This window comes from Schistocerca piceifrons, chromosome 9, assembly GCF_021461385.2.
Source record: "Schistocerca piceifrons isolate TAMUIC-IGC-003096 chromosome 9, iqSchPice1.1, whole genome shotgun sequence".
NCBI classification, from domain to species: domain Eukaryota; kingdom Metazoa; phylum Arthropoda; class Insecta; order Orthoptera; family Acrididae; genus Schistocerca; species Schistocerca piceifrons.
In genome coordinates this window covers 17,749,197-17,774,825 of record NC_060146.1, presented here as the reverse complement: position 1 = coordinate 17,774,825, position 25,629 = coordinate 17,749,197, and the positions used below count along the sequence as shown (strand labels likewise).

The 25,629-nt window shown below is 40.6% G+C and overlaps 1 protein-coding gene across 5 annotated transcripts in view; it reads right to left on the bottom strand.

Moving 5' to 3' along the window:
- LOC124716954 (replication protein A 70 kDa DNA-binding subunit-like) overlaps positions 1 to 25,368 on the bottom strand; it is a 174,410-nt gene extending 149,042 nt beyond the window's left edge. The window contains exons 1-3 of one of the 5 annotated variants that reach the window (XM_047243543.1): positions 25,189 to 25,368; positions 18,214 to 18,261; positions 12,742 to 12,926 (exon numbers count right to left, since the gene is read on the bottom strand). In XM_047243543.1, coding sequence (XP_047099499.1) covers positions 12,742 to 12,926; positions 18,214 to 18,261; positions 25,189 to 25,221 — 266 coding nt within the window. In that variant the 5' untranslated portion in view covers positions 25,222 to 25,368. The other 4 variants (XM_047243546.1, XM_047243548.1, XM_047243545.1 and 1 more) reach the window with 4 other exon arrangements.
- Positions 25,369 to 25,629: the final 261 nt, after the last annotated feature.

The following is a 25,629-nucleotide window of genomic DNA, read 5'->3' as shown; positions in this document are numbered from 1 at the left end:
CCAACCACACACAACAGTAATTTTCTACTGAAACCAACATGGTGTGAAGTACTTTGATATTTAAATCATATTTTCCCAGAAAATTTCTGTCGGACCAAAGGAACTTTTGGATTGAACATTTTGATGGATTTGTTAGTATTTCTGTCGGACCATAGGAACTTTTGGATTGACTACTAACAAAGAGATAGAGGGGCTGGCCAGTACTTACCTCAGCTCAGTACAGCCGATAGATACACAAAAAACAGAACCGAAAATTTATGTTCCTAGCTTTTGTTCCTTCATCAGGGAGGAGAGAGGGGAAAAAAGAGAAGAAGGGAAAGTGGATTCAGTTACTCACAATCCAGGTTATGAATCAACAGGGAAAGGTAAACAGGGAGGGTAGCAAGGATGGAGGCATGGTTGTCAGAGGGAGGCCAAAGATATTCTACTGTTAAGTACTGTGCCAGCTTCAACCAAAGAGGATGCATACAGAAGTAAAGAGGTATATAGTATAAAGATAAACACAACTATGTCGGATGGAAAGATGCATGAATGGCTAAAGAGGAAAGGGAAAAAGGAGAAGACTGAAGAGTAAATGAGAGTGAGGTTGGTTAACATAGGTTCAGTCCAGGGGGATAGCGGGATGAAAGGATGTGTTGGAGTGAAAGTTCCCATCTCCGCAGTTCTGAGGGACTGGTGTTGGGTGGGAGAAGCCAAATGACATGTACGTTGTAGCAGGATCCTACGTCCCTAGAATTATGCTGGACAGCATGCTCTGCTACTGGGTATTGAACATCTCCTAAGCAGACAGTTCGTCTGTGCCCGTTCATGCGCTCAGCCAGTTTAGTTGTCGTCATACCGATGTAAAAGGCTTTTCAGTGCAGGCGTGTCAGCTGATAAATGACGTGTGTTCTTTCACATGTGGCCCTGCCTTGAATTGTGTATGTTTTACCAGTAGCGGGGCTGGAGTAGGTGGTTGTGGGGGGATGCATGGAGCAGGTTTTGCAGCGGGGTCGGTTACAGGGGTAGGAACCGCTGGGTAGAGAAGGTGGTCTGGGCATATTGTAGGGTTTGACAAGGATGTTACGGAGGTTAGGGGGGCGACGAAAGGCAACTGGGTGGTGTGGGGAAAATATTGTCAAGGGATGATCTCATTTCAGGGCTTGACTTGAGAAAGTCATATCCCTGACGGAGCAATTTGTTGATGTATTCGAGGCCAGGATAATATTGGGTGACAAGGGGGATGCTTCTGTGTGGTCTGGGGGTAGGAACATTGTTGTTGGACGGGGAGGAATGTATTGCTAGTGAGATCTGTTTGTGGACAAGGTCTGCAGGGTAGTTGCGGGAGAGGAAAGCACTGGCCAGGTTACTGGTGTAATTGTTGAGGGATTCGTCACTGGAGCAGATACGTTGGCCACGAATACCTAGGCTTTAGGGAAGGGAGCGTTTGATGTGGAATGGATGGCAACTGTCAAAGTGAAGGTACTGCTGTTTGTTTGTGGGTTTGATGTGGACAGAGGTGTGGATGTGAGCTTCAACAAGACGAAGGCCAACATCCAGGAAGGTGGCTTGGGTTTTGGAGAAGGACCAGGTGAAATTCAGATTTGAAAAGGAGCTGAGGCTATGGAGGAAATTAAGAAGTGTTTCTTCACCATGAGTCCAGACCACAAAGATGTCATCTATAAACCTATACCAGGCCAGGGGAAGCAGCTGTTGAGTCTTCAGGAAAGCCTCCTCCATGCGGCCCATGAAGAGGTTGGCATAGGACAGAGCCATCCTGGTTCCCATGGCCATTCCCCTGATTTGTTTGTAGGTCTGGCCTTCAAAAGTGAAGTAATTATGGGTGAGGATGAAGTTGGTAAGTGTGATAAGGAATGATGGAAGATCTTCGGGTAGGCGTTGGGAGAGGTAGTGTTCAAGGGCAGAGAGACCATGGGTATGTGGGATGTTTCTGTAGAGGGATGTAGCATCTATGGTGACAAGAAAGGTTTCAGGTGGGAGGGGAGTGGGAATGGATTTGAGGCATTCTAGGAAGTGGTTTGTGTCTTTGATGTAGGATGGGAGTCTGCAGGTGATAGGTTGGAGGTGTTGGTCTACCAGAGCTGAGATACATTCTGTTGGGGCTTTGAAGCCTGCCACAATTGGACGACCAGGATGGTTCTCTTTGTGGATTTTGGGTAATAGGTAGAAGGGAGGGGTACATGGCTCAGGTGGAGTGAGTAGGTCTATGGAAGCCATTGTGAGGCCTTGTGAGGGACCTTGGATTTTTAGGATTTTCTGCAGCTCAGTCTGGATGGAGGGAATGGGATCCTGGGTAACAGCTTTGTAGGTTGAGGTGTCAGAGAGTTGACGCAGTCCTTCTGCCACATACTCCACACGGTCAAGTACCACAGTTGTGGAGCCTTTATCTGCCGGGAGGATGACAATAGAGTGGTCTGTTTTCAGCTCCTTAATGGCACGGGATTCAGCTGGGGTGATGTTGGGGGTTGTCGGGATGTTCTTCAAGGACTGGGAGGCAACACTCTCCTCTTTAGCCATTCACGCATCTTTTCATCCTACATAGTTGTGTTTATCTTTATACTATATACCTCTTTACTTCTGTAAGCATCCTCTTTGGTTTGAAGTTGGCACAGTACTTAACAGTAGAATATCTTTGGCTTCCCTCTGACAACCATGCCTCCATCCTTGCTACCCTCCCTGTTTACCTTTCCCTGTTGCTTCATAACCTGGGTTGTGAGTAACTGAATCCACTTTCCCTTCTTCACTTTTTTCCCCTCTCTCCTCCCTGAAGAAGGAACAAAGTTCCGAAAGTTAGGAATGTAAATTTTCTTTTCTGTTATGTGTATCTATTGGCCGTACTGAGCTGAGGTAAGTACTGGCCAGCCCCTCTATCTCTTTGTTAGTCGTTGTTGCACATCTTCATATGATATTTTCCATTAATCATTTAGAACTTTTGGATTGAATATTTTGATGGATTTGTTGCTATCTCTAGGCTCTGAGAGAAAACTTATACAACAAAATTAATGAGCTAAATCAATGTGAATTGGATTTTCATAGTTTTGCAACTACTATTTCAGAGGACATTAAAAACATATCTCCCAAAACAATTTTGCATTTCACTGACTATCATTGCAATCATACGAACAGAGGAATATTTCACACTGCAGAAAATTTTGAAATCTTCTACAAGAATTTCCTTGTGATCAGTTGCTGCAGCTGTTTAAAACAGCTGCTCAAGTCTGTCATATGCTCAAAATAAAATACATATGTGAAAGCGTGTTTTCAGCAATGAAACCAAAGCTGTTCACCTGGCTGGAGCAATCAGTTTGGTGGTCAGCAATTTCACTCCAAAAATCGAAATGCTGCCAAAAGATAATTTTCTTTAAAAATATTGATCAATGAGATGTGTTCCTAGCTTTTCACATTTAATGGGCTTGCTCCGAACTTCACAGTTCTGTGTAAAATAAGTGAAATACCTGTGTATTCTTTCCTTATATTCATTTTTTTTTACATGAAATTAAAAGTGTGTTGACAGGCTTCTAAACTGAGTGGTCGACATCTGTGGGCCAAAATGGATGTGTGTTCTCCATCTGCAACTAGCAGGACAGCTGCAGTCGCTGGAAGCTTTTCCTGTAGCACAGACAAGGTACAGGCACATCTCGCTGTCACACGGACTGCCCTGGCAACGGCAAGTGGGCAGCTCTTGGGCCTTGTCTAGGTCTAGGAGCTCTGATCTAGGAGCAATGAAGGGGCAGAGGAGCATGTAATCTTACTGACAGAAGAATATGAATATAATAGAGGGAAACATTCCACGTGGGAAAAATATATCTAAAAACAAAGATGATGTAACTTACCAAACGAAAGTGTTGGTATGTTGATAGACACACAAACAAACACAAACACACACACACACAATTATTATTATACTCATATCATCAATTTGAACGAACAATTACATTTGTTATTGTCACTGTTGCATTTCGAAATCTTTTCTGTTATCTTACTTTCACTTTCTGTTTTTGCGAGTAGTTTCACTTTGTATTCACCTTCTCCTTTTTACCTCCCTCTTTCCTGATGAAGCAACTGTGGGTTGCGAAAGCTTGAATTTTGTGTGTGTGTCTGTGTTTATTTGTGTGTCTATCAACATACCAACACTTTTGTTTGGTAAGTTACATCATCTTTGTTTTTTGACAGAAGAATATAAATGACATAGTTGTTTGTGGGGCGCAAAGTATCCACAGTGTACAGTGCAGAAAGAAATTGTGCTTTGCAGGAAATATCTGATGCACTCCACATCGTAACTGGAGAAGTAAGGAAGAAGACAAACGTGGTGCAGTCCAAAGAACGAGGCCCCGTGTCAAAAATTGGTACCTCACAACAGAACCACAAGTGCATCTACATCAACATCTACATTTATACTCCACAAGCCACCCAACGGTGTGTGGTGGAGGGCACTTTACGTGCCACTGTCATTACCTCCCTTTCCTGTTCCAGTCGCGTATAGTTCGCGGGAAGAACGACTGTCTGAAAGCCTCCGTGCGCGCTCTAATCTCTCTAATTTTACATTCGTGATCTCCTCGGGATGTATAAGTAGGGGGAAGCAATATATTCGATACCTCATCCAGAAACGCACCCCCTCGAAACCTGGCGAGCAAGCTACACCGCGATGCAGAGCGCCGCTCTTGCAGAGTCTGCCACTTCAGTTTATTAAACATCTCCGTAACGCTATCACGGTTACCAAATAACCCTGTGACGAAACGCGCCGCTCTTCTTTGTATCTTCTCTATCTCCTCCGTCAGACCGATCTGGTACGGATCGCACACTGATGAGCAATACTCAAGTATAGGTCGAACGAGTGTTTTGTAAGCCACCTCCTTTGTTGATGGACTACATTTTCTAAGCACTCTCCCAATGAATCTCAACCTGGTACCCGCCTTACCAACAATTAATTTTATATGATCATTCCACATCAAATCGTTCCGCACGCATACTCCCAGATATTTTACAGAAGTAACTGCTACCAGTGTTTGTTCCGCTATCATATAATCATACAACAAAGGATCCTTCTAGACGTCTCTCCATTGATAACAACATGCTGTGTTCTGTTTGCTAAAAACTCTTCAATCCAGCCACACAGCTGGTCTGATATTCCGTAGGCTCTTACTTTGTTTAACAGGCGACAGTGCGGAACTGTATCGAACGCCTTCCGGAAGTCAAGAAAAATAACATCTACCTGTGAGCCTGTATCTAATATTTTCTGGGTCTCATGAACAAATAAAGCGAGTTGGGTCTCACACGATCGCTGTTTCCGGAATCCATGTTGATTCCTACATAGTAGATTCTGGGTTTCCAAAAACGACATGATACTCGAGCATAAAACATGTTCTAAAATTCTACAACAGATCGACGTCAGAGATAAAGGTCTATAGTTTTGCGCATCTGCTCGACGACCCTTCTTGAAGACTGGGACTACCTGTGCTCTTTTCCAATCATTTGGAACCTTCCATTCCTCTAGAGACTTGCGGTACACGGCTGTTAGAAGGGGGGCAAGTTCTTTCGCGTACTCTGTGTAGAATCGGATTGGTATTCCGTCAGGTCCAGTGGACTTTCCTCTGTTGAGTGATTCCAGTTGCTTTTCTATTCCTTGGACACTTATTTCGATGTCAGCCATTTTTTCGTTTGTGCGAGGATTTAGAGAAGGAACTGCAGTGCGGTCTTCCTCTGTGAACAGCTTTGGAAAAAGGTGTTTAGTATTTCAGCTTTACGCGTGTCATCCTCTGTTTCAATGCCATCATCATCCCGGAGTGTCTGGATATGCTGTTTCGAGCCACTTGCTGATTTAACATAAGACCAGAACTTCCTAGGATTTTCTGTCAAGTCGGTACATAGAATTTTACTTTCAAATTCACTGAACGCTTCATGCATAGCCTTCCTTACGCTAACTTTGACATCGTTTAGCTTCTGTTTGTCTGAGAGGTTTTGGCTGCGTTTAAACTTGGAGTGAAGCTCTCTTTGCTTTCGCAGTAGTTTCCTAACTTTGTTGTTGTACCACGGTGGGTTTTTCCCGTCCCTCACAGTTTTACTCGGCACGTACCTGTCTAAAATGCATTTTAGGATTGCCTTGAACTTTTTCCATAAACACTCAACGTTGTCAGTGTCGGAACAGAAATTTTAGTTTTGATCTGTTAGGTAGTCTGAAATCTGCCTTCTATTACTCTTCCTAAACAGATAAACCTTCCTCCCTTTTTTTTATATTCCTATTAACTTCCATATTCAGGGATGCTGCAACGGCCTTATGATCACTTATTCCCTGTTCTGCACATACAGAGTCGAAAAGTTTGGGTCTGTTTGTTATCAGTAGGTCCAAGATGTTATCTCCACGAGTCAGTTCTCTGTTTAATTGCTTGAGGTAATTTTCGGATAGTGCACTCAGTAAAATGTCACTCGATGCTCTGTCCCTACCACCCATCCTAAACATCTGAGTGTCCCAGTCTATATCTGGTAAATTGAAATCTCCACCTAAGACTATAACATGCTGAGAAAATTTATGTGAAATATATTCCAAATTTTCTCTCAGTTGTTCTGCCACTAACACTGCTGAGTCGGGAGGTCGGTAAAAGGAGCCAATTATTAACCTAGCTCGGTTGTTGAATGTAACCTCCACCCATAATATTTCACAGGAACTATCCACTTCTACTTCACTACAGGATAAACTACTACTAATAGCGACGAACACTCCACCACTGGTTGCATGCAATCTATCCTTTCTAAACACCGTCTGTACCTTTGTAAAAATTTCGGCAGAATTTATCTCTGGCTTCAGACAGCTTTCTGTACCTATAACAATTTCAGCTTCGGTGCTTTCTATCAGGGCTTGAAGTTCCGGTACTTTACCAATGCCGCTTCGACAGTTGACAACTACAATACCGATTGCTGCTTGGTCCCCACATGTCCTGACTTTGCCCCGCACCCGTTGAGGCTGTTGCCCTTTCTGTACTTGCCCAAGGCCATCTAACCTAAAAAACTGCCCAGCCCACGCCACACAACCCCTGCTACCCGTGCAGCCGCTTGTTGCGTGTAGTGGACTCCTGACCTATCCAGCGGAACCCGAAACCCAACCATACTATGACGCAAGTCGAGGAATCTGCAGCCCATATGGTCGCAGAACCGTCTCAGCCTCAGATTCAGACCCTCCACTCGGCTCCGTACCAAAGGTCCGCAGTCAGTCCTGTCGACGATGCTGCAGATGGTGAGCTCTGCTTTCATCCCGCTAGCGAGACTGGCAGTCTTCACCAAATCAGATAGCCGCCGGAAGCCAGAGAGGATTTCTCCGATCCATAGCGACACACATCATTGGTGACGACATGAGCGACCACCTGCAGATGGGTACACCCTGTACCCTTCATGGCATCCGGAAGGAATCGCTGCCTGACAAGACAGCAACAAATGGGGAATGTCAGCACAGACACATACTCTAGAGGTTCTGTACACTGCCGCTGATGAAGTAGTACCGATGCCAGAGCGCAGTGCCACTCGGTCCAGTCTGCAATCGCCACTTACGACGACAGCACTGTCTTTCTCAGGTCCAGCAGCGCTAGCTGTATTAGACGTCGGAACTGTATCGAAGTTTATTGTCAATTGAACACTGAAATGAGGCATTCTGCACTGTGTCACGTGATACATTATCGAGTACAGCAACAGTAACAAATACCTAAGTGATATTCCTGTGGACAAGGATTGTTTCTGAGCTAAGTATTCCATCTCGTTCAAGTTTTAATAATGTGATCTCATATTCTGAGTCGAAACAAGGCCCCAGAAGTAGACAACATTGCATTGGAACTACTTACGGCCTTGGGAGAGCCAGTCCTGACAAAACTCTACCATCTAGAGAGCAAGATGTATGAGACAGGTGAAATACCCTCAGACTTCAAGAAGAATATTATAATTCCAATCCCAAAGAAAGCAGGTGTTGACAGATGTGAAAATTACTGAACTATCAGTATAATAAGCCACAGCTGCAAAATACTAACGTGAATTCTTTACAGACGAATGGAAAATCTAGTAGAAGCGGACCTCGGGGAAGATCAGTTTGGATTCCGTAGAAATGTTGGAACACGTGAGGCAATACTGACCTTACGCCTTATCTTAGAAGAAAGATTGAGGAAAGGCAAACCTACGTTTCTAGCATTTGTAGACTTAGAGAAAGCTTTTGACAATGTTGATTGGAATACTCTCTTTCAAATTCTAAAGGTGGCAGGGTAAAATACAGGGAGCGAAAGACTATTTACAATTTGTTCAGAAACCAGATGGCAGTTATAAGAGTCGAGGGACATGAAAGGGAAGCAGTGGTTGGGAAGGGAGTGAGACAGGGTTGTAGCCTCTCCCTGATGTTATTCAATCTGAATATTGAGCAAGCAGTAAAGGAAACAAAAGAAAAATTCGGAGTAGGTATTAAAATCCATGGAAAAGAAATAAAAACTTTCAGGTTTGCCGATGACATTGTAATTCTGTCAGAGACAGCAAGGGATTTGGAAGAGCAGTTGAACAGAATGGACAGTGTCTTGAAGGGAGGATATAAGATGAACATCAACAAAAGCAAAACGAGGATAATGGAATGTAGTCGAATTAAGTCAGGTGATGCTGAGGGAATTAGATTAGGAAATAAGTCACTTAAAGCAGTAAAGAAGTTTTGCTTTTTGGGGAGCAAAATAACTGATGATGGTCGAAGTAGAGAGGATATAAAATGTAGACTGGCAATGGCAAGGAAAGCGTTTCTGAAGAAGAGAAATTTGTTAACATCGAGTATAGATTTAAGTGTAAGGAAGTCGTTTCTGAAAGTATTTGTATGGAGTGTAGCCCTGTATGGAAGTGAAACATGGACGATAAATAGTTTGGACAAGAAGAGAATAGAAGCTTCCGAAATGTGGTGCTACAGAAGAATGTTGAAGATTAGGTGGGTAGATCACGTAACTAATTAGGAGGTATTGAATAGGATTGGGGAGAACAGAAGTCTGTGACACAACTTGACTAGAAGGAGGGATCGGTTGGTAGCACATGTCCTGAGGCATCAAGGGATCACAAATTTAGCATTGGAGGGCAGCATGGAGAGTAAAAATCGTAGAGGGAGACCAAGAGATGAATACACTAAGCAGATTCAGAAGGATGTAGGTTGCAGTAGGTACTGGGAGATGAAGGAGCTTGCACAGGATAGATTAGCATGGAGAGCTGCATCAAACCAGTCTCAGGACTGAAGACCACAACAACAACAACATTCTGTGTGTATTGTAGTATCTGCTCTATCTCCTCCAGAAGTAGATCTAGGCTTGCAACGAGTCACCACAGTGCCATCATGAATGTCTCAAATGTTTTTTTAGTCCAGCATTAGCACTGAGTCATTAACCGCTTCCTTCATGCAGGAAAAAAGTAAACAGGGCACATGTAAGGGAAGATGTGAAATGTGAAACAAACACTTTAAGACTGGTATTTTTTTGTAGAATCACAACTCATAGTGCTTAATTGTAGAGATCTGATCTGCAATTTTTCACTCAACTGCATTGAATAGTCCATGAAACTCATCCACTGGACTACATTTATAATTTTGGAACAAGGCTGGAGATGCATTTCAGTGGTCAATTTACCACCAACGCGCATTTCACATTTGCGTGAAAATTCAAATGTGCGCATTGTCTGCTGCTTGCAGAACTTCCTGCAGCAACAGAGTGCTGACAATATAAAATAGTCCTATTTGTAGTCACAGTTTAATTCCATGACTATTTTCCATCAGCAACAGAGTGCTGGCAATATAAAATAGATGTATTTGTAATAATTTCATGACTATAAGCACCGTGTTGTAATATTAGTAATTTTCGCCTCACAAACATTAATATATGCTCAATAGTAAACGCCTGATGGCCTAAAGTTATCGAACAATTGTAAAGTAAAAGAAATGAATCATCGCATAGTAGCAACAGAATCTATTATTCTTTATCTTTGCCGTTCTTGCGCGGTGCCAGTAAATCTCTATGTACATGTATCGATTAATGGTATAAAAAAGAATTCTGTTGTTTCAAGACAAATGAGGCTTTTGGCGCCTCACCTTTTACTGTTTGTATTCCATGAGAGGCGGACACGGACTTGCTGCGTTCCACAACTGTATTTTATATTTGATGTGAAAATATTGAGTGAATATGCTAATTGTTATTTTTTACAATCAGAAAAGATGTAGTTTCTAGTAACTGATATCGAACAGACAGCATCAAGAGGACATTTTGACTGTTATGTATAAAGTATTTAACCACAATGGTCATCTATTGTAATTTAATATGAAAAGGTACGTAGCATTAAAAAAAACGTGTGTTAAAGATAAGTGTGCTTATTTTCGTAAATTAACCTTGATGATTCCATCTCCTGATTTACTTGAATTATAATTATTTTGTGTTACTTCATCATCAGAAATTACGATCACGCTGATGGGCCGAACGCAGCATGAGGCAGAAGGAACATTATCGTTTTCCTATTATTTCTGAACCAACTTTTTTTTAATTGTGTAGTGTTGCATTTCTTTTAAAGTCTATAAATCTTCTGGTCCCTTAGTGTTGATCCGGGTATGACTACGTCGCGACTATAAAAATGCACAGAAATGATAGTGTTTCTTCCGTACGATCTCAAATATATATATCAATATGCTGCTCTTATTCAGGTATTTAATGGTCAATGTATGTTATTATAATAGCGTAATAAATCCCTGATTCTGTTGCCAAGTGGCCCACTAAAATATTCACTTTTTCGACATTAAAAAAAAAGTAACAGTTCTTTTTATTTTCGTCCCCCAAGAGCAACGCTACAGTGTACAGATTGGAACCTACTATATGCTGATGGTCCATGTAACACGGAATTTGCTGTGTTTGCATTCTTTAATGTTAGTTCTCTCATGTTTTCATCTATTTCCTCCACTGCGAACGTTTGTTCGCAGGTGCAAGTGAATGGTGGTAGTGGCCAATATGATTATGCTTGTGTTCACCCCATTCACTTCAATCTAAATAAGACTTCAGTGAATCAGATCGGAGAGAAAACTGATCCATTGTTCCAAAAATCTCACAATACGAGGGTGGTTTGCCGGTAAATTTCCATTACAAAATGAAATATTTTTGTTGTGGCTTTGTGGTTGGTAAGCTCATTATTCCAAGGATCATATAAAGACTGTCAACAATGTACAGCATACACAACATTGTTGACAGCCGTCTGAATTGGTCAGTGTGTTAACTGAGACTGAAAATTGAGAAAACTGAGTTCATTTGAAGGGTTGGACTGTTGCACAGATCGGAACAGAATTGGGTGAAGTTCACGCCTTGACTCCATCATTGAAGACCATTTACTTTTGGATTAATGAATTTAAACACGGTCGGACAAGCACTGAAGACAAAGCGACCTCCAGCTGCCCAACTGAGATTACCACAAAGGAAACCATTTACAAAAAATATGATATGGTGATGTAAGGCCACCGACTAAAAATTTGAGAGATTTCCCAGACTATAGGCATCTCACCTGAGTGAGTTCCCAATATCCTGGATGGAGAATTGGCTATGAAGAAGCTGTGTGTGAGAGGGGAGCTGTGACTGCCCACAGATGACCAAAAGCGCATCCGGTACAACATTTCAACAGAACGTTGGTGATGTTTAACCACAATACACAAGACTTTTTGCACCGATTTGTAGCTGTTGATGAAACCTGGAGCCTCATTACACACCAAAGCCAAATGGTAGGCAAAACAATAGACAAAGACTTGTGAAAGTGCAATGAAGGAAGCAAAGACTATTTTGTCTGATGGCTAGGTGATGGCCACTGTTTTATTTTTATTTTTTTATTCCCTACGAATAATCCTCCTAGATTACTTGGAAAAAGTCAGAACCGTAATTGGTTAGTATTATGCCTTATTGTTGGATTGTTTGAAACATGTGCTGGCTGAAAAAAGACCAAGGTTGGCACACAAAAAAGTGCTCTTTCACCAGGATAATGCACCATCCCATATATCAGCAATAACAATGACTGAAGTGCATTCCTCATCCATCCCATTCACCGATCTAGCCCCAAGTGACTTCTTCGTGTTCTCTAACTTGAAACTTTGGCTTGTTGCGAAGAAATTTTCATCAAATGAGGAAGTGATAGGTGCAGTCAACGAGTGTTTTGCATAGTATAACAGAACATATTTTTCCAACAGGATGAAAAAGCTGCAGGATCACTGGACTAAGTGTATGTCCCTCAAAGGAGACTATGTCGAGAAGTAATGTGAGCTGTTTGTGAAACAAATATTTTTTTCTCACTATTTTCTCAGACTTACCAAACCACCATTACAATAGTCATTACCCATATTCAGAAGCACGTATGACCTTAGAATCAGACATGACTAATTCATAATATGTTTCTAATGCACTTTCAAACACTGATTGTGTAACACAGAAATGTATAAAAACACCACAAATCTCCCCAAGCCTCTAGCATGAAATGGTGCTCATGTCAGTAATTTTTCATTCTATGCTCAGCAGTTGCAATATGACACTGTCTTCTGAACAAATCCCATTGTTCAATATGTTCCTAAAATGACACTAAGACAGAAAGAGAAACGAAATGGAGAACCTATTACAGTACTTACAGTGAGATTACATTTACATCCTTATTTTGTCATTAAATAACTAAGATTTCTCTAATGGATCTGAAAACCTAACAAAAGTAAGTGAATCTTTCCACTATCAAATATGAACTCACTCTGTTCCCCTTTCCCCACATTGCATCCAATGGTTCAATCGGACCACTGAGTATTCTGACAACTCTCCAGATGTCAGCTTGTCTGTCAACTCTGTTGCAAGCATGGCGCTGTTCTGGTGGCAGCCATCAGAAACCTGGAGGTGGTACCTCTCACTTGATCCTGCACCATCTATTCTCCCGCTGCCCTGCAAATTGACAGGTAAGTGTGTTAAGCAAATCAAACAATTAGCACAGAAATCACAAGGGCCACTGTTGCCCCTATTTCCATGAAACAGGCCTGGCAAATACCTAAAAAGAGAAGCACCAACAAATAAAATTGTGAGAAATTTCAGTTTCTGAGAACTAAATCTCCGACATGGTTGTAAGTACAATATGCTGAAATTTCAGATAATTCCTCGAACTTCTCTCTTTTACCGGTTCACTTGCGTCATCAGCAAATTTGACATACTCAAAATTTGACATGTGGATTGACATGTTCCAGAAAATAGAAAGGAAGAAATCAGTCAGCTTTGTGGCACACAATACAAAATGTTACTCACTCAATTTTCTACGCTGTGTTTTGTAGACATTAACGCAAAAACAGCAGTCTTTAGATTTGCCCAGACTGAAGTCATGTTATACAACTTGGACTTCGTGAAATTTCCAGCTTTGTGTATGAAATATGGGGTAAATTTACTTGAAATATTCTTACCACCTGATAACAAATTAAATGACTCAATTTTATATTATGTTGTTCAAATCTTTCTGCTGCATTTTCCTAACTTCAGAGGTCTGAAACAGCTTTCATATTAAAATAGAATTTTTTGATATATTGAGCACTTCATATCAATCCAGAGAAGGCAGTACTGAGGTGGTGTAGGTGAAGTAGCACATCACCAAAACTTTTTTCTTGACACATTTAAAAAAAAAAATATTTACCTTAACATGTTATGCCGGTTTTTACTAAAACATTCTCTTCTGTTTGGTACTGCATGGAATTGTCTTGCAGTACATTCAGAATTCTGCAGGCAAAATGAAGTAGCCTTCCCCATACTCACAACTCAACCTTATGGGGAGTGCCATAGGCAGAACATGACTGTATGGTTACTACAGTAACCATGACGTCACTTGCTCAAATTAGTCTCTGGAGGGGGCATGTAGTGAAGTAGAAAGATATTTAATACTTGGCTACTTCCAGATGGTGATATTAGTCTGCAGCTCTGGTTGTTCTGTGCATGGAGGACACATCCACCGACAGTACGTTTGGTGAGGTATGTTATAGGGAAGTGGGTGGAGTTTGGAAAGGTCACCCAGAAACCCGGGTCAGGGAAGACTTACCAGATAACATGAGAAGGAAAGATTGATTGTTCAGTCTTTCTTTCTCATCCTGTCTGGCGTCTTCAGAGACCCATGGCTGTGGGTGACTTTTTTAAACTCTATATCCCTTTTCCCAGTCCTCTCCAGTTCTTTTCCTTCATCCCTCTTCCTTCCCCTTCAACCCTTCTGCCAGAAGAAGGAGCCTCTAGCTCCAAAAGCTTGCACAAGTAATACCTTTTCTTATATGTATGTTCACCTGCCGCCACTGGGTGAGTAGATTTTGTATCTCTATATTTATTTATTCCACACTATACCAAGCCTTGTATTATGAAATTTTTGATCATGTTTTAAAGAAAATGCATGAGAGATTCCATGATTGCAAAAAAAAAAAAAAAAAAAAATCAGCTTGTTTACCTTGCTGATACAACAAAATTTGAAGAATGCCACACGTTTTCCTTTTAGTGCACTTGAAAACTTATAATATTCCTCTGGGCCTGTATTGTCGGAAACAATGCTTAAAAAATGAAGTCTCTGTTTTGTATGCCAATGAAAAGTAAAGATAGATTTCCACACACATCCATCCGCACATATACAGGCACAAGCAGACATTTGTAAAGGCAAAGAGTTTGGGCAGAGATGTCAGTCGAGGTGGAAGTACAGAGGCAATTGCCTTTACAAATGTCTGCTTGTGGCTGCGTATGTGCGGATGTGTGTGTGTGTGTGTGTGTGTGTGTGTGTGTGTGTGTGTGTGCGCGCGAAAGCTTGAATTTTGTGTGTATGTTTGTGTTTGTTTGTGTGTCTATCGACCTGCCAGCACTTTCGTTCGGTAAGTCACATCATCTTTGTTTTTAGATATTTTTCCCCACGTGGAATGTTTCCCTCTATTATATTCATATCATTAATAAGGACACTTTTATGTATACTTAAAAACTTTTCTTCCCTATTCTGCCCATCTCTTCTACTACAGAACCTGCAGGATGAAACTTTTCTCTTTTAGTTACAATAAAAACATGTACCTTACGAAAGCAATTTTAGAAATGTGACTCTTTTCTTTAGCAAATATTTCAATTAAGAAATAACTTCTAGCACTCTCAATAAAAACACAGTCATTCTATGAAGCCATCACTGACAAGTTTGTAGCCTTAAAGTACCGCTGGATTGATTTGGTTGACTAGACATAGTTGTGTTCCATTAGTAAGACAAGCATCTTAAACATAGCTTATGTGTTACTTCCCTGCTAAGTTTCACCTAACTTCCCAGCCATTAGCCACCACCGATTCAGATTTCCAAGACATTACAGTCCGTTCTGTTTGAAAATTATGAGCCAGAATCATTACTTTTCCTCCATCCAGCTACAGAACAAGTATTTTAAAATCCCTGCAACTCTGAATGGTGCTTCAATGTTAATTAAAATTTTGTACAAAAATATTTATATATGCTCAGAAATGATTAATTAAAGAGTAACCTCTGTAACAAGATGAGCACTTTCTAAATGAGTCAGCATCACGATACTGGTTTGCTCAATATAGACCCTGTCAGTGCCTGTCAACAGCTGCACACTTCTCACCCTACAATTACCCAAAGTCTAACTGATGTAGAAGAGTGGTATACTAGGTTGTAGGGTACCACCCATCTGCTTTGACTGGTGACGTAGTTGTACTGTGTCACGTTGTGTTGCTTGACGTCGCTGAGCTGTGGTGTGTGTTTTGGAGTGAAAGTGAAATTTTGTTGTAGAGTGGACTACGTTTGAAAAGGAGGCGTGCTCTAGCATTTTAAGTATGTGGGGACGAAGTGTATGTGAGGCACGTTATTGTGCCATTTAGTGTGCTACAGTCATATGAAATTATTTGTTAGCACAATGGAATATATTGTGTAGAATGTTGTCATACAGTGCCCGTCCCAAAAGTTCCAAGAATGAATTATGTTAAAAATCATTTATTCAATGTCAGTTTACAATCCTTGAAAGTATTCACTGTGTGCTTCAATGCATCGTTGCCAATGCTTCATCCAATCACCAAAGGCACACTCCTTTAGTATGGTCACTGAAGCTGCTTTTACCACCTCCAGCACTGCATGTCGAGTTCCTTTCATGGTGCTTTTGGCCCTTAGGAACAAAAAGAAGCCCCCTGGTGCCAGATTGGGGCTGTACAGCAGCTGGGACAGCGCTGCCTCCCTGTTTTGGCAACCCTGAGACATAGCATGATGCACAATCGAGGTGCACAATCCAATTGTCACGAATTTCTGTTCAGACGTGTTGAATCCTGCTGCACAACCGCTTGAGCAGTTCACAGTAAACTCCCCATTGACTGTTTGTCCTTGTGATACGAAATCACTGTGAACCACACCTTTTCTATCAAAAAACACAATGAGCAATGCCTTGATTCACGATTTTCTCTTTTTTTGTTTTTTCAGGTGAGGAGGGTACTAAGTGTGCCACCTGCTGCTCTGATACTTTGTTTCGCGGTTGTACCAAAAGATCCACCTCTTTTCTCCTGTGATCACTTTATCCACGTCGTATCACTCATAAAATTTCTGGTGGCGCTCATACAATTCCTGGCACTTGAGCAAATGCACTTCATCTCACTCGTCAGGACTTTTGGCAGCATATTTGCGCAAACTTTTCTCATTTGAATATCCTTGGTTAAAATGTGGTGAATGATTGTTTTGGGTATTTCACACTCCTCTGCAATCATCAAGACACTCACCTGTTGGTCTTGTGTACAACTTGATGCACTTTTTGCACCAAGTTGCCCGTTTGTGATGTCAAGGGGCGTCCCGAGTGGTCGTCGTCAATGGACTCCTGACCTTCCTGGAACCTCTTGTGCCACATGAAAGTTTGGCTTTGTTTCTTTGTCCTGTCACCGTAGGCCTTCAGAAGCATTTCGAGCATCTCCGGCACCAGTTTCACACAGAACTTGACTGCATAATGCTGCTCCAAAAACTGGTCCACATTTTGCTCAATGATGGTCCAGTAGATACCTGTGGACGGAGGTAACCCTGCCTCAACAAATGCCCACAGGTGACTGATGCCAGTCTCATTTCAAAGCTTACATAACCCACCAACTTCTTCACCTGAAGCTCTGCCCTACCAGCCAGAAATTTCCAACTAACAAAAATCATTCCAGGAACTTTTGGGACAGATCCTGCATAAATCGGAAAATGTCATTAAATTTAAACTGTTCTCTTAGGTCCCTGCGTAACCACTGAGTTAAGTAGATTAAAGTATTTAATTAAATTACAGGACAAGGTAGATGGTTCAATGTTCATTAATATCAAACATGCCACTCTATTATTAATAAACAATGATCTACCTAACTTCTCCCACGATTCACATAAAAAATATTTATCCACTCTTGTTTATTGGAAAACATTTTCTCACCGGTTCCGCCATCTTGTTATATGCGACTTGTCATTCGTATGATCACTTACCATCATTCAATGCGCATACAGTTGCCAACTGCAACAGAGAAGCTGACAACACGCACTTTTACTGTATGGTTCAGCTATACAGATGAACTGGAGATTTGGCTTTTCTGTTTGTAGGGGGGGGGGGGGGGGGGTTGGTATTCTCGTCTAGGGTTGAGCTGTACTAGAGATTGGGGTACCGTGATCGTATGCTGTATTTTGAACTGTTTTGTCAGGCTTTATTTTTTGACAGTTTCAAGTGTTTTGTTTGTGCAGTGTTGCTTCTTGAACAGTGTTCTTTTTATTGTTGAATTTTTAGTTTGTCCTCATCCAAAACCTGCTATTTTTCATGTGGTTGTCCCACTAATTTCACTGGGTTTAATCAGTATGCTGGTTCATGTGGTAGTTGTATTTTTGTGGGTGCTACAATCAAAGTTTTGGTCACCATGTTGGATATGCTGAAAATAGGGGCTTGTGGTATGCTGATGACATAATTGGTCAAAGCAGATATGTGATACCCCTGTCTCCAGTAGTTTCTATAAGAGCACAGAGAGAGAGAGAGAGAGAGAGAGAGAGAGAGAGAGAGAGAGAGAGAGAGAGAGAGAGAGGGGGGGGGGGGGGGGGGGGGTATACACACAGGGTAACGTTGACAATTCCAACAAACACTTCAACGTAAATTTCTTTCAACCAGGCAGCACATGTACCTGATCGAACACTCATACAAAAATCGGCAGTAAATTGGGAGACTGGCGTCACCCCTGTAATACTCACCAGTATCTGCATTACTGGATCTTCAACAGTCCCACCACGCATTATAGTCTGCAAATTAGAAGAAGCAAACTATTACGAAACATGTCACACTGCAATATGTCCATAATTTTCAATAAGCTACAAAGTTTACACCTGTATTATTATTTATTTAGGGGACATTCCACATCAAGGGGACCAAGGGTCCCCACTCGACCATCTCCAAATCTAATGAAATTTTGTGCAAAGGTTCTATATGGTCTCTGACGGTTATGTAAAAGATTGCAGCTCAGTATCTTTAGTGGTTGAATTTTTAGGTGCTTTTCAAGAGAGGCTACTCGCCTTTGCATCACATACAAAGGTGCAAATATACTAACTTTGCTAGGCTTTTTTAAAAGTTCTAGCAAACATTTGGCCATCTGCTCATACATAAGACTTTTTATGCTGAATTACATTATGACAAAAACAAAAACTGGGGATTTAACCACACCTAGAAACAAGCTCTAAAGTGGCTAAAAGATCCGTCTCGCAATTCTGGGAGTCAAGGCTTGACTGACTACTGCTACTTTTTCATATGACCCAATCACACCAAAACTTCAGAGGGTTATTCTCACTTATGATTATATATGGATCAAAGATATGCATCTGCAAAGTTGGCCAAAATTTTCTACAAGCAGATCTTAGGGTATTAAGGGAGGCAATATCTCAAGTGTGTCCTGTTCAATCCTTTTTTTTCTTGCCACAGCTGGAACAAGGATGCTTTAAGCTTTCAAAGCTATATTGTTTGCATTTTGATGAGTAAGAATGCCTCTCAAAAGATATTATTTTAGCACTTCGGGAAGATTGAAATCACTGGTAATTAATTAGTGGTGATTGGCTATTTTTTATTCAAGTATATGAATCATTTTCAACACTGACTTAACTCATGCCATAAAAACAAGTGTAATATACAACACAGCAAATTTGCAAAACAAAATACTAAAAAGTCAGTTCCATTTTTGGGTGAACAGCTCTACAGTACTGGCAAAGACAGACTGTGGATAACTGTAATGTCTTCCTGTTGATGATGATGATGATGATGCTTTTAAAGTCATGAAAATATGTTGCTCAGGAATCCAGCAGGTGTCTTTAACAGTTGGTCAGTTGAAGGAACAAGCAGAACCATGTGGATGCATAAAGGGTACTCCTAATATGGATGAATGAAAAGCATTTGCAAGTGGTTGGCACAAGATATTTAAGAGAAGAACTGGCATCCACAGCATTGTGACACATGGCGAAGCAGCCAGCTCTGGCACAAAGGCAGCAGAGTACTTCGTCAGCAATTCCAATATGCTCTTAGATTCTGAAGATTACCTGCCGCAACAGGTAAATAATTGTAATCGGACAGGTCTATTCAGGAAAAAGATGCTGAAGCGTATCTTTATAACGGCAGAGGAGACTGAGTTTCCAGTCATAAGCCATTGAAAGATAGCCTCGCACCGCTATTCCGTGCAAATGCAAGCAGTGATTAGAAAATTAAACTGCTGCTTGTTCAGCATTCAGAAATTCCACAATATTTCAAGAAGTGTAAAGTCCAGAAGAGCAGGTTAAATGTGATGTGGAGGTCCAACAACAAGGCTCGGGGGACGTGATCGTTTTGTGATTGGAGCAGTGAAGTGTTTGGTCCTTCGGTGAAAAAATATTTGCTTGAGATGAATCTGCCACTCCTTGTCTTGCTTGTTATGGACAATGCTCCTGCCCATTCTCCAGGCCTACAAGACCACGTCCTTGAAGAATTTCAGTTCATCAGGGTCAAATTTCTGCCTCCCAGCACCACTCCATTACTCCAGTCTGTGGACCAGCAGATTATTTCAAACTTTAAGAAGCTCTACACTAAAGCACTCTTCGAGTACTTGCTTTGACTTGACTGAAACTACCAATCTCATTCCTCTCAGAGAGTATTGGAAATATCACCTCAAAATCATTGCCTGCGTCAAGAGGATCGTCTCACTTCTGCTTGGAAGAAGCTTTGGCCAGGGTGCATTGTCGAATGTGACTTGGAGGCATTGGAGTCAGTACTTTTGGAGCCTGTAGTCAATTTTATTGTCTCTTTGACCAAGAGCATGGGACTAGAAGTGGATAATAGTGATACTGATGAGCTTGTGGAAGATCACAGCCAAGAAATGACCACCAAAGAGTTTATGTAGTTGCAATGAGTTTCACAGCAGGAAGTTGTGGAGAGCATTTCTTCAGAGGAGGCGGTAACAGCAAAATAGGAATCATTTGGTGCAATAAGGGAAATGCTGAAAGCATGGGAATTGGTCTCATCATACACTGAAAATTGTCATTCCAATAAAACGGTGGCTACGCACACTACAAATTTGTTTCATGATAATGCTGTGTCACATTTTTGCAAAGTGTTGAAGCATTGGCATAAACAAATGACTGTAGATAGCTTCCTAGTAAAAAAGAATTAGTTATGCATCATGAGTAATAAAGTACGTAATACTGTGTGTATAATTTTGTATGAATAAATGACATGAAAAAGACAAAGCTTTTAGTACTTTTTCTGCATGGAACGCACTATCATATTTTACATTAATTTATATGGGATAAATTGTTCCTCTTTATGAGTGTTTCACCCTACGAGTAAGATTCTGAACGAATTATGCTCGTTATGTGAGGTTTCATAGTATTAGCATTAGTATGATCAGTGACTGTTTCCGTCATTATACCATTGCTGTCCATGCCTTTCAAATGAAGTTAATACCACATTTAAAGGCAAAGATTGAAAACATTAAAAACATTTATTACTTTAGTGATGGATCACTTGCTCAATATAAGAATTTCAAAAACTTCATCAATTTATTCCTGTGCAGAAAAGATTTTGCCATTACTACCAAATGGTATTGTTTTGGAACAGGCCATGGTAAATTGCCTTGTGATGGCATGGGGGGACAGCAAAAAGACTTGCAGCCTGTGCTAGTGTACAGAGCCCCTTAGATAACCAGATATTGACACCATATGGTTTGTTCAAATTCTGTGGTGATAGTATTCAAGGCATGAAACTTCTTATATACGAAAAGGAGAAATTGAAAAAATTCATTCTGATCAAGAAACAAGGTTTGACAGGGGACTTAAAATTACTAAAACAAGAGAAAATCCATTAATTTAAGTCAATTAACTATAATCAGCTCAGAGTAAGCAGAGTTTCCAATGATGCAGCATTCGTAGGTAATGCCTTCGAAACAGATTATGAAATTCTAGCAATCTCAATTGCAGGTTTACAACCAGGACAGTATGTTGCATGTATGTATGACAATTTTTGATGGGTTAGAAATTAGTGCAAAGTTTATTTATTTATTCCATGTGATCTGATGGTACACAGTGTGTTGCAGATGTCGGAAAATATAATTTAACATTGTTAACATATATTAACGTAAGCCTATAGTATCCTAATGTATTATATTGCTCAAGGTTTTCAATTTAACACAAACAGCAAGATTACTGTTCTACTTATGGTCGTCTTCTTGCAGCTTTATCTTTGGGTGTATTTCTACGAAGGTCATTAAAATTTGCACACAAAGAAACAGTGTGTGACCACTAGTTTTGAAAAATGTGTCACACTAACCATACAGCCTGGAAATCGTAACGCATGCTCTTTCCAGCTATGGCATGAAAAAAAAAAAGGATTGAGCAAGACACAGTTGAGATGTTACCTCCCAAAAATTTCCTAAAATTTGAATGTATCCACATACAGACATCATAGGTGGGAATAACCTTCTGAAGTTTTTGTGTGATTGGTTCATACAAAAAGTAGCAGTAGTTGGTCAAACCTTTGCTCTCAGAATTGCGTGACAAATTTTTTAGCCACTTTTATCTCCATTTGGGTGTGGCTACATCCCTAATTTTTGCACAGTGTGATCCAGCATAAAAAGTCCGTAACTTTAAAAAAAAGCCTGACAGACTTGGCACATCTGCAGCTTCATACGTGATGCAAAGGTGAGTAGCCTCTCTTTAAAAGCCCCTAAACACTTTTTAACATTTGACCCTTTGATTTGGAATTGCCCTTAGTTTACATATAACTTGAAGACTTCTTGTAACAATGCATAATAATTGTGTTGTAACACACAGTTCGGTATGTTTAAATATCTATTGCTATGTCAAGTGAGAAAATATTTGATCTAATCACATTATGAGGCAGAGGGAGGGCATACGGAAAGTGTGAAGTGCAAACTATCCAGAAACGTGTATTGTGCTTAAACCAGCAACAGTGGAGTAGAAAAGATACCAAGGTCTCTGCTAATACATTACAGAAGAACTGTCTGAGATACACATTCAGGCAGAACTGCATTTAAATATGGAAACTGAAGAGACAGAGGAATCATCGATGAGCTTGGATACAGCAGGGGATTCTACAACAACTGCGGAGCCCCCGTAACGTTTGTTACTACCCATCAAGATTTTACTGCAGAAGACATGGTAGGTGTTTACAGTCCAGAGGATTTGACTGGACTTATTAATGTATTTAAGTATTCAATATAAAAAAAAAAACATGTACTTCAGTCTTATTTCCGTAATTGGTTTGTCTTTGCATAATCCTTTAACCAATGTTTCACTAACTGTAGGAACTATTTGAGATACAGTTGGCTTTGAAATACAGAAAAAAGATGCAAACCTTTGAAATGAATTTCTTATTGCCAGATATCGAAGACTGTTAGTAAATTTCCACTTCACAGGAATTGATTTTCTGGAGTTTGTGTATTTCTTTGAAAAAATGGCTGTATCAAATTCATCACAATTTTAAAAACAGGCACTGACATCCCAATGAAGTTACGGATACAAAAAGCAGTGCTTTTTCCTACATTCAGATCGTGCAGAATACCATTCCAGCCACGTCTGCTGAAGTATGTATTTTTTCTCAACATGAGAAATATACCTATGTCCCTAATGGACATTTTGCAGTACGCCAGCATCACTTTGCAGGCAATGGAATTTTACACACACACACACACACACACACACACACACACACACACACACACACACACACACACACACACAGATGTGTTTGTAGTTGGCGTGGACAGGGACATGCAGAGGAAACATAGTTGCAAACATGTTGCTTACAAAAATGTGTTTTTAAACTCAGTGCAAATACGGCTATGAAAAATAAGGCTATGTGTACGAAATTGTTGTTGTATTACTCGATGTAAGGGGCCATACCACACATGTACAATGATGAATATGACTTGCATGGCCAATAGGGGCGAAAATGTGCACTTACAGTGTCAACAGCTGTTGCACTGTGTGCTGATGTTGGTAACAACTGATGAACAACTGGACTTGAATAGGACGAATCATATGTTTATTATCAGCAGCCAATCAGTAACTTTGTTTGTAATTTGCTATCGTTTGTAAATAAAGTTAGTTGGTATTTTGTTGTATTACCTTACAATTTAACCACATTGCCTGAATTTCTGGCAAAATCGGAGGGCCAACAGCAGCATCCGATTCCATTGCTCTGCTTTGACGCAAGACGTAATGGTGTTGTGGTGAGTGACCCCACTACAGCACGGACTTTTTGGGTTGGTTGTGTTTGTAGATGTCGTGTTGTTGTATTTGATGGTGCCTTCTGTTGGTGGATGTGGACATGCTGAGTATAACATGTGGTATAGAGTTCATTTGAGTTTTGGTTGTCATCGTTTTAATGTGGATTTGCATTTAGGTAGTTGGTGCAGTAATGTGAGTTGCGGAAGTGTTTTCAGTCAGATATGGCATTTAAGTCCACAAGTGTGTCGTTATGTTCTGAGATGGGTGATGATATGATGTTTGCCATACAGTTTCAGCACGTGTTTGGCCTTATTGCTGAAATGGTATTGCTGGAGCCTTTTGTTGGTAAGTAATTTTTGTTTTGGTTTACTGTATGGTAACTGTGATGTTTAGTGTGTTGTATATCTATGGTAAGTTACCTGTGTATTACAAAAAATAAACTGATGCAGTGAATACAGCGTATTTGGGGTTTTGGTTCCACTTTGGTTTTTTTCCATCAACAGCTGCGGTTGAGCTGTATAAGTTTAGGGGTTGTAGGTGGTGTTTTTTTGTACTGGTAACAGCGGTTGAGCTATGTAGTTCAAGGGAAAGGTCCGATTCCTGTAGTTTTGTTGGTTTAATGGAATGGTGTAATATACACTTTTCCGGGTATTGTTCGTATTGGGATGGTGTGGTACTTTTTTATTGTTCTATATATAGTTTGTCCTCCCGCCCCTAAGGCCCCAATCTCATTTAATTTCTAGAATGAGACTTTATTGTGTAATTTTTATTACGCCTATTGTTCGTTTTTGTTGATGAGTGCATGTAGTGACGTCATTGTCATTTTGAACACACTGGAAGTAGCAGTTTTCGCCATATTGATGACGTCATTGGTCAAAGCACATGGGTGGAATCGGACGCTTCTGTATTGGCAAATCGGAAATAAGAAGACCGGTATGTCACTGCAACAACAAACGTAAATCTCGGACTACACTACATATCAGTCTATTACGACAACAGTATTTCATGCTGCGATGCGTTGGTTTCGCCAACGCACAGGCCATTCCAATCTAACCAAGGCCTCTGGCTGGTTCGCCTCCACCCGCCCTTGTGACATCATCATACACAACTACAACCAACCACTACATATTTGTTCATGTTATGACAACTACCTATCAAAGTAACATTCTAACCAAGGTCTCTGGTTGGTTCGCCACCCCCCGCCCTTGTGACATCATCATACACAACTACAACCAACCACTGCATATTTGATCATGTTATGACAACTACCTATCAAAGTAACATTCGGTTTAGTTTTCTTCTCTACACAAAATTAACGACTGTGTTACATCTATGTGCAGCAAAAACATGCCCTTAAAAAGTTCATTTCCGTTTCGCCATACCTATCCGTGGTAGGTTACTGCGAATCTGTTTACGTGAAACGAGAAAGTTAGCTGCCACTTGGAAGAAATGAATCGTTTCACTTACGGCAAGTGCTCCCTCTGTGAGTTGCCACGTCATGTTGACGGTAACAAATGTATGTTGCTAAAATATTATGCAAACACAGCTGAGAATCAGTAACTAAAGTTCAATCATGTTAGGTTATCTCCCGTCCCCCAAAACGCAGAATCCACGGTAAAGCACCGTCACAGATAATATAAGTAAATACTGTACAATAGTTCAATGTACATAGTAGACGACGACTTCCGAAAAACTCTCAGTTTTAGACCTTGAGCAGTGAAAATGTGGAAAAACACGCACCATTGCTGGACGACGCTGGCATATAAAATAAAATAATAAAAATTCATGTACAATATCTTCATGTATTCCTATTCATGAATAAATTCCTAACGTAGCGATCAAGACTTCCGATCGCTGCATTTGGGTTGTGGTGTTTTACCGCGGCTGTAACATGTTTATTGTTTACAC